The 13,575-nt window shown below is 41.6% G+C and overlaps 1 protein-coding gene across 2 annotated transcripts in view; it reads left to right on the top strand.

Moving 5' to 3' along the window:
* Positions 1-13,575, top strand: part of SYT9 (synaptotagmin 9) — a 200,826-nt gene that overhangs the window by 140,363 nt on the left and 46,888 nt on the right. Inside the window, exons 4-6 of one of the 2 annotated variants that reach the window (XR_012375367.1) lie at positions 8,953-9,073; positions 10,487-10,658; positions 12,744-12,868. Coding sequence is in view for 1 of the 2 variants with exons in the window: in XM_073882981.1 (XP_073739082.1) it covers positions 8,953-9,073; positions 10,487-10,658; positions 12,739-12,868 (423 nt within the window). In the remaining variant the exon portion in view is untranslated. Of the gene's footprint in view, positions 1-8,952; positions 9,074-10,486; positions 10,659-12,738; positions 12,869-13,575 lie in introns of both variants that reach the window. The other variant, XM_073882981.1, reaches the window with a different exon arrangement.

Here is a 13,575-nt window from a genome sequence, read left to right as displayed (position 1 = left end):
GTAGGAATTCTTTATGTATTCTGGATGTAAGTCCTTCATTGGTTGTACATTATGCAAATATGATCCTTCAGCCTGTGGCTTACTTAATCTTTGCCTTTCTTCAGAATGAGTTTGAAGAGCAAAAGATTTTTAACATTAATGAAACAAAATATATCAGTTTTTTTCTATTATGCTTTGTGCTTTTTATGTCCATCTAAGGAATCTAACCCAAAGTCAGACATTTTCTGTGCTTTCTTCTAGCACTTTCATAGTTTCAGTGCTTACATGATCCATTTTCATCACATTCTTTCCTATCATGTGAAGAAAGGTCATGCTTCTTTTGTTGTTGTTCTAAATAGATGTCTAACTATTCCAGTACTATTTGTTAAAAAGAGTAAATTTCTTCATTAAGTTATGTGGTCTCTTTGTAGGAAATCACTTGACCATATAAACAAGGGTCTAATTCTGGCCCCTTTATCCTGTTCCGTTCATTAGTATGTCTGTCCTTTTGCCAACACCTCCTTGACTATTGATTACTGTGGTTTTATTCTGTGCCTCATAGGTAGTGTTAAGTCCTTCAATTTTCCAAAACTTTTTTGGAAATTTTTTCCAAAATTATTTTGATTATTCTGGGTTTTTTATATTTCCATTTACATTTTAGAATCAGTTGGTCAACATCTACAAAGGTATTTTGGCTTTTAATTGGAATTGCATTGAATTTACAGATTACGGAAGAATTGGTATCCTAACAACGTTGAGTCTCAATTTGTGAATGTGGAATATCTCTCCGTTTGTTTAGGTCCTATCTGATTTTTCTCAGCAGTGTTTTGTAGTTTTAATGAAAACTACAGGTTTTGCACATAATAAGCTAAATTTATCTGTGAGTATAAATGTAAACGTATTTTTGGGGCACCTGGGTGTCTTAGTCAGTTAAGCATCCGACTCTTGATTTTGGCTCAGGTCATGATCTCAGGGTTGTAGAATCGAGCCCTGCATCAGGCTCTGTGCTGAGTGTGGAGTCTGCTTAAGATTCTCTCTCTTCTTCTCCCTCTGCCCCTCCCCACTCATGTACTCTCTCGCTCTAAAAAAAAAAAAAAAAATTAAAAAACAATAATAAAGATAAATAAATGTGTATGTATTTTTAAATTTCAATTCTTAATTGTTTCATTTCTAGTATATAGAAATAATGTTTTGTATTAACCTTGTTGACCTTGCTGAACTTGTTTACATAGTTTTTTATAGATTCCTAAGGATTTTCTCCATAAGCAATCATTGCATCTGCAAATAAAACAGTTTCACTTCTTCCCTTTTAAGATATATATCTTTCATTTCTGCCTTATTTCACTGGCTGGACCCTCTAGCGCAATGTCGAATAGAAGTGGTGAGAGCAGATGTCCTAGCCTCGTTCCCTAATCTTAGGGGAGAACGTCTGTCATCATTAACTTTAATGTTAACTGTAGTTTTTTGTAGGTGTCTTTTTAATAGAAGGAAGCCCACTTCTATTCCTAGTTTGCTGAGAGCATCTATCCTGAATGAGTATTGACTTTTTTCAAACGATTGTGTTTGTCGATACGGTTTTTCCTTTATAGTATGTTGATATGATGACTTACTTTGATGAATATTTTCAAATGTTAAGCCAAACTTGCATTCCCGAGATAAATCCCACTTGTTCAGGATATATCTCCTATTTAATATATTGCTGGGTTTAATTTGCCAAAATGTTATTAAGGATAATTGTGTCTGCGTCCAGGAGGGTGCTAGTTTTCTTAAAATATTTTTGTCCAGTTTTAGTATCTGGATATTGCCATCCTCGTATAATAAGTTGGGAAATGTTCCCACCTCTTCTGTTTTCTGGAAGAGCTTATAAAGAATTGGCATTATTTCCTTCTTAAATGGGCTTGACTTTTCTTTGTGAGACGGTTTTTAACTATGACTTCAATTTATTTAGTGGATATAAAACAATTCCGGTTATCTATTTTTTTCTTTAATATGGTGGTTTTTTGGCTTTCAAGTAATTTGCTCATTTTATCTAAGTTGTCAAATTTATTGGGATAAAAATGTTCATAATATTTCTTTATTATTATTTTAATGTCTATAATATCTGTGTGGTTGTACCCAATTCCATTTTTTAATTTGGTAATTAATATTTCCTAATTTTTATTCCTGATCAGTCTTTTTCTTTTAAGATTTTATTTATTTATTTGAGAGAGAGAGAGAAAATGAGATCATAAGCCAGAGGGAGAGGGACAAGTAGACTCCCTGCTGAGCAAGGAGCCCGAGGTGGGGCTCCATCCCAGAACCCTGGGATCATGACCTGAGCCGAAGGCAGCTGCATAACCAACTGAGCCACCCAGGCGCCCCCTTGATCAGTCTTATTAGGATGTTGGTTTCATTGATTTTCTCTAGGTGTTTCCATTTTTTATATTTCATTTTTTCTACTCATATTGATTATTTCCTTCCTTTTACCTATGTTGTGTTTGATTTTCTCCTGTTTTTTGTGTTCCTAAGTTGAAGATTCAGTCATTGTTTTGAAATGATACCTCTGTTTGAATGTAAGCATTTTTTAAAGACTTATTTATTTATTTGAGAGAGAGAGAGAAAGAGAGCAGGGGAGGGGCAGAGGGAGAGCATCTTCAAGCAGACTCCCTGCTGAGCACAGAGCTTGATGAGGGGCTCAATTTCATGACCTATGAGATTATGACCTGTGCTGAAACCGAGAGTCAGAGTCCCAGCCAACGGAGGCACCCAGGCGCTCCAGAATGTAAACATTTACTGCTGTACATTTCCCTATATGCACTGCTTAGTCTGTGTCCTACAAATTTTGGTATGTTGTATTTTTGTTTTTATTCCATTCAAATTAATTTTTAATATCCCTTGTGGTTTTTCTTATTTGACCTGTGAGTAATTTAGAAAAGTATTGTTTAATTCCCAAATATTTGCAGATTTTCCAGATAACTATGATTGCATTGTAGTTTCATTTTAGTCTTATTTGGAACATACTTTGTGTGATTTCAATCATCTTGAATGTAATGAGAATTTTTTTTTATGACCCAGAACATGGTTTCTCTTGGTGAATGTTTGGTGTATGATTGAAAAGAATTTGTATTTTGCTGTTATTAGATGGAGTAATAATGGGTAAAGTAAGTGACAATTGGGTCAGGTTGGTTGATATTATTGCTCAGGTCTTTTATATCCTTACTTCTTTTCTGCTTGCTTGTTAAGTCAGTTACTGATAGGGCAGTATTGAAATCTCCAACTCTACTTGTGGGTTTGCCTATTTTCCTTCTTTTTCTTTTTTTTTTAAAGATTTTATTTATTTATTTGACAGAGAGAGAGAGAGAGCGAGACAGGGAACACAAGCAGGGGGAGCGGGAGAAGGAGAAGCAGACTCCCTGCGGAGCAGGGAGCCCGACGTGGGGCTCGATCCCAGGACCCTGGGATCATGACCTGAGCTGAAGGCAGACGCTTAACCACTGAGCCACCCAGGCACCCCTGCCTATTTCCCTTTTTAATTCTATCAGATTGTTTAATGTATTTTGAATTTTTGTTGGTAGATGCATATACATTTAAGATTATGTCCTCTTGATGACTTGACCCTTCCTTCCTAGTACTATTCCTTGATTTGAAATCTTCTTTGATATTAAAAGAGTCACTAAAACTTTCTTTTGATTAGTGTTTACATGGCCTAATTGTTTTTAATCTTTTTAACTTATCTCTGTCATGATATTTTAAGTGGGTTTCCTGTAGACAGCGTATATACTTGGGTCTTGCTCTGTTATACCTATTATTTTTTTTAGTGATTACTCTATTGTTCGAAATATACATCTTTACAGTATTTTTATTTTATTTTGTTTATTTATTTGACAGAGAGAGAGAGACAGCTAGAGAGGGAACACAAGCAGGGGGAGTGGGAGAGGGAGAAGCAGGCTCCTGGCCGAGCAGGGAGCCCAATGCAGGGCTCGATCCCAGGACCCCGGGATCATGATCTGAGCCGAAGGCACACGCTTAATGACTGAGCCACCCAGGCGCCCCTCTTTACAGTATTTTATTTAATATTATTATTTCCTTTCTTCTGCTTACTTTGTTTTTATTTATTTTTTGTTTTCACTTATTTTTTTCTTCTGATTTCTTAGAATGGAAGCTGAGGTCATTGACTTGAGATTTTTCTTCTGCGTAATATAGGCATTTTGGTGTTATAAATTTCCCCCTAAGTGCTGCTTTAGCTGCCTTTCACAAATTTTAATATATCATGTTTTCATTTCAGTTTAGTTCAAAATACTTTCTAATTCCTCTTTTGATTTCTTCCTTGATCCATGGGTTATTTAGAAGTGTGATAGTTCAAAATATTTGGAGATTTTCTAGATATCTTTTTGTTATTGATTTCTAAATCATTTCCACTGCAGCCAGAAAATACACTTTGAATCTTCTCAAATTTAATTGAAACTTGTTTTATGGCCCAGAATATAGTCTTTCTTGTTTGGTGTTCTGGGTGTCCTTGGAAAGAATGTGTATTCTGTTGCTGTTTGGAAGAGTGCTTTTGTAATGCCACTGGTTACGCCGAGTCAGTTGATAGTGTTGTTCAAGTATTCAAACTTCTGACTATAACTTGTCTATCCTCACAGTTCTATCATCTTTTGCTTCATGTATTTTGAGAGTGTGATATCTGGTGCATAAGTATTTAGAATTGTTATGTGCTTTTGATGAATTGACCCCTTTACCATAATGAAATGATCCTCTTTGTCCTGGTTGTATTCATTGCTCTGACATATATTTTGTCTGATATTAATATAGCCACCCCTATTTTTTTATTAGTGTTAGTATGGCACATCTTTTTTTTTATTCTTTTACTTTTAATCTACTTATATCTTTATATTCAAAGTACATTTCTTATAGAGACCAATTGAGTCTTGCTATTTTACTTAATCAATCTTTGCTTTTTATCTGGATGGTAAGATCATTTACATTTAATGTATTTGTGGAATAGTTGGTTTAAATTTACCATCCTATTGTTTGTTTTCTATTTCTGTCAGATTTGTCTCTCCTAATCTTATTCTCTTTCCCTTTTCTGTCTTCTTTTGGATTAATTTAATATTTTTATTTTTTTCTAATATATACTGTATTCTTTTTTAAATTTAATTTTATTATGTTATGTTAGTCACCATAAAATACATCATTAGTTTTTGATGTAGTGATCCATGATTCATCGTTTTTGTATAATACCCAGTGCTTCATGCAGTACGTTTAATATTTTTAAAGCATCCATTTTATCTTCTTTTTTGGCATATTAGCTATACATCTTTTAATATTTTAGTCATTTCTTTTGGGTTTATAGTGTACATCTTTAACATACATAGCCTATCTTAAAGTAATGTTATACTATGTATGCTATATACAGTACAAGAACCTTACAATTCTAGTTTCATATCTTTTCAACAAATAATCCCAATAAAATTATAATTTCTCCATTTCAGTATCAATTTTTCAATCCCAGAGAGGACTCTAAGTGTCCTTGCTTGGGTTCCATACTCATCCCTGAATAAACAACAATGGACATGGGCATGAATATTTTGCTAAGCCTGAATTCCTGCAGCAGCCCTTCTAGAACTTCGTGGAATTGGAAAGGAGCTCACCAGAAGAACCTAAGAAGAGGAATGCAAAAATGCACTAATTAGACAAAAACTAGAACTATCATAGACCACTACAGGCAAACATATCACATTACAGTTTGGCAGGTGGAGAATTCATTCACACTTGCTATAAATTCCCAATATATTTTGCCGACAATACTGAACTTGCCCATACAAAGCGGGAGCAAATGAAGCATTTCTTTATATGACATTTTCCTGCCCCTTGTCTCCCCCAGGGTACATAGCCACCAGTGACGCTTTGCATATCTGATTCCTGTCAAGCTGAAAAAGAAGCCAAACACTCCACTACCCTTTTATATTTGACTTTTATTAGCACTCTGGAAAAATTTTTTACAAACAACATAAGTACTTCTGTGTAGGGCAGTTTCTCAGCCTTGAAACTATTGACATTTTGAACCAGATAATTCTTTGCAGGGAGGGGCTACCCTGTGCATTGTAGGATTTTTAGCAGCATCCCTGGACTCTACCTGCTAGACGTCAGTAACACCTGCCTTCCCAGTTGTGACAATAAAAATTTCTCCAGATAGTGCCAAATGTCCCCCAGGAGAGCAACATTGCTCCTAATTGAGAACCACTGGTTTAAGGGAATGTTTGCAAACATCAAGATCTATAGGTTCTTGACCCCAAATCAACATCAGCTGGTGGGGGAAAAGCAGAATTAACATTAGGTGCCATCAACTCCTGTTCCATATCCCTGCAAGCCTATCTGTCTTTAAGGGACTGCATCTGATGTTCCCCCACTACAAAAACAGCTCCCAGCACCTGGAAAAGAGCAGTGCTCAACCACCACAACCATAGCCAATGTTAGAAGAATAAGTGAGTGAGTGGATGGATGGATGGATGAAAAGAAAAATAGAGATTATTCACAGTGTTACTCTGGGGAAAGGAGTGACATAGATGGTATATATACATAAGAAAAGAGGATTTTTACTGTTTCACTAAAAGTTTCTATTTGAGTTTTATTATTTTTACCTGCATGACTTAGAGAATTTTAACTTTTTTATTTTATTTTTAAAGCACTTGGAAATCAAATCAAGCATTTTCTCTTTGGTAACTATCTTTAATTTTCTGGTTTTTGTTTTTTGTTTTTTTGGAAGTACAAATGTGGACTTTAGCCCTAGCTGACCTTTCGAATACTCTATCACCAATTCTGAAGCTTAATTTTTTTTTTATTTTAACTCATGAGCAAAGAGCCATACTATGAGTATTTGTGAATGGGATTTATGTCGGGAAGAAAATGTACTTAAGACAAAAGTAACTGACTTGTCATATTCAGTTATGTGCACTGGGCTCAAGGGCAGGGTCTGGGGTGCACATCTAGAACCCTATAGAGCTTGGGTAAGCGCAGGCCTTCCAGAATTGTATGCTGGGGAATGTGGTGATGATGAAGCTTCCTAGGCATGATTCTGGTCACTCCTGTTTTCCTTTGTCAAACTCAGATTTTCTGGGCAGAAGAAGAGAAGGGGGTGGTGAGCTAGGTGCAGTGAGCAGCCCCCTGAGGGAGGAACAGGTGTTTTGGCCTTTTTGCTTAAGGCAGGCAGGAGAAGTCAAAGGGCAAAGGAATAGGGCAGGGAGTGTGGAAGGAAAAAGATAATTTGTGGGGACAGCTGTTGTTTCTCTTTCTCCTGTGCCACCAGCAGAAAGATGGGTCAGATCCTCCCTCTTCGGGGAGAGCAGACCCCCATCCTGCAATGGGGAGCCCAGCAGCATGAAACGGTCCAGTGCCTGCCCCGGGTGACACCCCAGCTCCTGTAGAATTCTTGTCTCTCCACCCCAGACAGAAAGGCCCAGCCTCCTGGGTCTCTTGAGAGCTGGGCTCCAGGATTCAAGAGAGCCTGGCCTGCAAAGTGAGGTCATTTATTTACACGAGGCAAGCAATGCACGGAGAGGCAGAGCAATCCATCCGCCTTAGCCACCAAACAGATTCCCTTCGTCTCATCCTCTTGCAGAAGCGGTCAAGGTAGGGAGGTTGGGCGAGGTGACCTTCCAGAACTGAATCTTCGCTTCTAAAAATAGAAGCATCCTTGGAGAATCAAGGAGGACGGGAGGCTGTGGATGTTGAGGGCAAAACCTGGACTTCCCAGAGCATTGTCAGTATGAAACTGTATTAATTAGATGAAGCCTCCCAGCTCAATAACGTTAGGTATCACTGATACTGAAACTAAATGACCTGGCTCCCCCCCACCTCCTTTCTGGTAACACTCTCTTTGGGCTAAAAAGGAGAAAGAAAACCATGTCTTCTGACCTATTTGAATGGCTGCACACTGCCTGAGGAGATGTCTTCCCAGCAGAGGGAAACGGGCTCCTTAGGGACACACCAAGAGAAGGCCAGAGCTGCGGTTAAGTAGGAGCCCATGAGGCCAGCAGCAGGGGGTCACCACCCATCTCCCTGGGTGGAGCCCGTGCAGGGCTCTGTGTGAGGCTGGGCAGGGCCGGGTGAGTGTCTGCGTGTGTCCACGACTGTGGATGGCGTGTGTGGGTCTGCAGGGCCCTTGTCTAGAGTGAGATGGTAGGGACTAGGTATTTCAGGATCCAGTGGCGCTGTGTGTTGGTCTACACACGTAGTGTGTGACCAGGCTGTGTGCAGTGCTCTGGCGGGTGAAGGGTTGTGTCTGTGTGTGTCTGTGTGTGTGCATGCACATGTGTGTGTTTTGGGACGAGGTGTTTGCTGGAGTGTACAGAAGTATTATGGCCATCCTGGGGGTGCTGTGTTGGGGAGTGTGTAGCGCTGTAAGGGAAGGAGGCATAGGGATAGTGACTATTTGGAGGACTTTGTGGGCTGATGTAGAGCCTGTGGGAAAAACTGTGGGGGGAAACTCCATAGGAAGTGGGGACCTGCTTGAGAGGCCGCAGGAGGCTGCTAAGGGCTGTGCGCAGAGTGTGTCTGGGCAGTTGGTGGGGCTGTGCGGTCCTACAGAGCCCCTCTTCAGGCAGCTTTGTCCTGGGGGCCCTGGGGGATTGTGGTGGCACTATGAATGGAGCCACATGGGGGACTCTGGGAAATAGTTAAGGCTCTGGGGGGTGCATTCAGGGCTGTGGGGACCTGTGTGAGGCTGCGGAGGCCTGGATAGAGGGTGGTAGAGGTCCTGCGCGGCCTCCACAGCCTTGCCATCTGAGTGTGGGCTGTACTTCCTTAGGGGCAGGGGCCCCCAAAGTCCAGGCATCTGTTCTTCTCCTTGTGACTGACATGAAGGGAGAGACAGCAGGGACTCACAAGAGGAGCAAAAGGAGAAGTGTGTTCCTTCCAGAGCTGCCCTGCAGCTGATCCTTATGCACACCAGCCTCAGGACACTTTCTAATGCGTCCCTTTGTGCTTTCTCCACAGGACAATGTGGATCTTGGAGAGTTGATGTTTTCCCTCTGCTATCTTCCAACTGCTGGCAGGCTGACCATTACCATTATAAAAGCAAGGAATTTAAAGGCAATGGACATAACAGGAGCATCAGGTGGGACATTCTCAAATTCAGACTTCTTCATAGGGTTCTAATATAGTACTTTCATGAAGTCTTCAGTAGAGTAATGAGGTGCATGGCACCAAACTACCTAGGTTTAATCCCAGTGCTAGACCTCATGGCTGTGTGACCCTGGGCAAGTCCCTTAACCTCTCTGCACTTCGGATTCTCCATCTGTAAAATGATGGTAATAATCGTATCTGGCTCATTGGGTTGTTGTAAGTTTAACTGAGTTAATGCATATAAAATAAGAATAGTACCTGGCACATACTAAATGCTACCTAATGTGAATAATCATTATTATTCTCTCTTAGGTCTTCTTCATTGAATAATCATTATTGTTCTCTCTTAGGTCTTCTTCACCGTAATTGTGAATTTGTCCTACAGTTTATACACACGCTGATATAGTTCATCTGAGTCTTTCCTCAGCTATAGGCAATCACCATCTCAGGCCTATGGAAGATTGAAAAACAATATCCTCATAAAAAGCCCATCAATGAACTATGCAGTTTGGTATTGCCAGTGAATCAAGCATGCACACTTAAATTCTAAACCATAACAAAAAATGCCCCGATATGCAGTTCCTTCTATACAGCCTCTGCAGGGGCTCCCAAAATGTGGTCATAAAACACCCAGTGCGCTGGCTATTGATCACAGAAATCAAAGGATGCCGGATGCAATATAGCCTGCTTACTGTCCTCCAGTATTTTTCTAGGAACAAAAGATGTGGCCCCTTCTGGCCCTCTGAGTCCCTCCTGGACAGTGTACGGGGAGTCAGTGGTTGTGCAGGTGAGGAGAGAGGGAACTCCCCACTGAGCGGAAGGACAGTGAGGGGGAGCCAGAAAAGTCCCACCGGAAGCAGGGACCAGCCTTGTCACCTGTCCCCCTCTGCTAGTGTTATACCACAAGCAAACCCTTGGGCTTTCTTTCCCTGCCGTGCTGCTGCAGGCAGCTCTCCTCAGAGTTCTCCCTGTCATCCAGGTGTTCTGCCTGTCCCTTTCCTAAAGACCTGAGGTTTAGGAAGATTCTCTGAGGTGGCTCAGAGTTCAGGGCCTGTGGCCTGTTTCCCCTGCCTCGGAAGTACCTTTACGCCTCCCCCTGTTGAAGCCAGGCAGGTCTTGAATCTAGCTGGAATATTTTCTAATTCAATAACAGATGTTTTCACACCCTTTTTAAATTCCACACACTTTGAGGAGACAGAGTCCTGTGCTTCTTCTTGAATGAATGTCTTAATTATCCTAACTCTCATCACTGCCCAGGCATCGTATTAATTACAATCCCCAAACTCCAGGCCACAGGCAGGTAAGGGAGTTCTGCATCCCATTGTCTGTGGAAGCCCATCGTGATGAAACTGCCCCCTGAACCCACATTTTCCTCACAGTCCCCCTGCTTCTCCTGCTCGTACAGATCCCTACGTAAAAGTGTCGCTGATGTGTGATGGCAGACGACTGAAGAAGAGGAAAACATCCACCAAGAGGAACACTCTGAACCCTGTTTACAACGAAGCCATAGTCTTTGACGTCCCTCCCGAGAACATTGACCAAATCCACTTGTCCATAGCCGTCATGGACTACGATCGGTGAGAAGCCTGGAGCGCGCGCGCGCTCGCTCTCTCTCTCTCCTCTCTCTCTCTCTCTCTCTCTCTCTCTCTCTCTCTCTCGGCAGGTCGGCCATGCCTGGGGCAGGGAGGGCAGAGGGGGTGTGCGGCCACAGATGCTCAGCTGACAGCCCAGGCTGTGGGAAACGAGTCAGGAGAGCCCCCCAGGGAAAGCTGACTGACGGGAATCGGCATTTTCCACACCATGATGTAGAGTCCTATTACCCGAGTGCTTCTTCGCTCTCCCCCTTTTCATTTCTTTCTGTCTTCCACCCTCCCCATCCTCCCCACCTCCTCCCCTCTCCATCCCTGCACACTCCCCAGAATCTCAGCCTGGGAAACCAGGACCCTGCAGGTCTTAATCTTCTCCTGCGCAATCCTGCCTGGCCTTTGTGGGAAGATCCCACTCAAAATAGCAGAGTGATTCCTTTAGCCACACCACCAACATTTCTAAATACATAACTCTGTTATTTTTTTCCCTTCTCCCAATGTGTTTAATAAAGATCATTTCCATCCACTTAAGTCTGAAAGCAAACAGAAATGTTCTCTTGAAAATGCTAGAATCAGTATGGATGACAGGGTACATTAAAATGTATAAGATGCTCGACTTTCTAATTAATACAGCACAGAAGAGATATTTATAGCTTGCATTGTAGCCAATTGTGTATTTAAAGGACAGATTTGAAAAACAGTCATTTTAATATGCAAAGGAAGTACCAACAGGGAATTAGACATGTTAAACCAGTCATTAGACTGAAATGCAAAGTCTCTTTTTAATTGGAAACCTCCCATGTGGTCTGGGCACAATTATAAAAAAAAAAAAGAAATCATTCTGATTTCGAGTATAATCTTACAAATATTATTTATAGATAAGAATTTTCCCACATACCCCTGAAATGTCAGTAGGGCAGCTTCAGCACCCCGAACACTCTTTCTAGCAGATGCCTAGGTCAAGCAGAACCATCTTCCAGCCCCAGGAACACATGGTTTAGCTCAGCGGCCCATGGGTGTGATAGCCCATGTCGGCAATAGACCTTATCCTGTCTTCTCCGCAGGAAATGCAACACCAATGGTGTCAGCCCACAGGAGGGGCCATTGCCCACCAACCGTGGAAAGCTGGGCCAGCTTTTTTCAAGCAATTGCCAAGTTTCCCGCATCAACAAATCTGATTATATGAGCTCTGCTTCAATTCAATTCTCAGTAAACTCATGAATCTGCCTGGAAAAATCCATGGCAGAATTCATGGGGCTTCTGCATGCAGCTGATTTTAATGAGCATAGCCTCGAATATCCTTCACACTCCCCCACCCATTTCTCACCCTTATTCCCTACATACAAATAGGAGAAAAACCACTCATCTTTGCAGGAAGGAAAAAGAAAGCCCATGAGTTTAGATCCCAAAGAGTTAAAGGATGGGTCATATCATTCTAGTTATGCAGATGACATCTAACCAAAAACTACTGAGGGGGAAGAATTGTCCCAAGGTAGGGACGTCCCCAGGGAAAGTTTCAGAAATATTAGCCCTAAAGTTACAGGAGCTAAGTATCTCTCTATAGGAGGGAAATCAAGTCAGGTCAAAGAAGCAAAGATGGGCTTGGAAGGAGACCCAGTTGCTGTCTCCACCCTGCCCCCTTTGTAAGCTCCAGACCACGGCTGCCCTACATGGCGCATCTCTCTTATCCATACTTGGTTGCCTCTTCTGGAAATTTGAGCAGCCATAATGCAAGGAACTCCTTTCAGATGGCCTCCTTTTCATTATATAGACTTGAAGACCTGGAGGTCAACCTAGTTCTAGAACCAGAGTTGTCATCCTTAGCATGCATCGGAAGCTCAGCCATGCCAGTATTACAAAAGCCAAGGTGTGTGACGGCCGCACTCCGCTCTTCCTCTCTGTGCCCCCAAGTACAATATTGGATCCCAAGTTCTGTTGGCTGTTAAGCTTGTCCTGTAGTTTAAATGAGGGAAGGAGAGAACCACTCTTGCCCTCATTCCTACTAGTTTAATTGAGTAGTTGTTGCTCTTACTTAATTTTAAGAAAAAATTATTGTGGGCCATTTTCACAGTGTAGGTCATAATGAGATCATCGGCGTGTGTCAAGTAGGCAACAAAGCTGAGAGGCTGGGCAGAGACCACTGGAGTGAAATGCTGTCGTATCCTCGGAAGCCCATCGCACACTGGCATTCCCTGGTGGAGGTAAGACCCTATTCCCACATGTTGCACTTCATGGAAGAATAAATGCTTTGCTGTTGAAATGCAGGAGCCACCGAAAGTGTGAGTATACCAGGGTCTGTGGTCACCAATGGGTTTCTCTGGTTGCCCTTCCTGGAGCTGTTGGAAATTGCGTTCAATCTACGGTTGAGTCTATGCACCCCACCTGTCTAGTAGGTTTTGAACATTGATCATTCATCCCTCACTTTGTTTCTCTTCAAAAATGATTGAGATCCTCTGGTTCCATGTTATGGCTTTGGGTTGACATTTGGAAGGTATCTGCACGATCTGGATGAATTGGAGTTTCAGGTTGCCATATGGTGACTTATGCATAGCATCAGAAAGAGTTTGAGACTAGGAGAGAGGAGGCCTGGATTCCACGACTGGCTCTAGCATTAACCTGTGATCCTGGACAAGCTGATTAGTATCAGATTCAATTACATGTGATAAAAAGAAAAAAACAACAACAAATGCAATAGAAATTTGTAACTCTTTTACATAAAAAACGGTCTGGAAGGAGGCAGTCCAGGGTGTTATAGTGGCTCTGTGATCAATAGAGACCTAGACTTCTGTCTTTCTGCCTCACTGTCCCAGTATGGGTTTGTTTTGTTTTGAGGCCTCATTGAATAACATGGCTGCTAAGCTCCAACCATCACATATCTTCCACGTCACAGAAGGGTGGAAAGAGACAA

The sequence above is a fragment of the Callorhinus ursinus genome, unplaced genomic scaffold, assembly GCF_003265705.2.
Source record: "Callorhinus ursinus isolate GAN/ISIS: 27379988/994484 unplaced genomic scaffold, GSC_fseal_2.0 scaffold49, whole genome shotgun sequence".
Classification (NCBI taxonomy): domain Eukaryota; kingdom Metazoa; phylum Chordata; class Mammalia; order Carnivora; family Otariidae; genus Callorhinus; species Callorhinus ursinus.
This window is presented reverse-complemented; position numbering and strand designations above follow the sequence as displayed.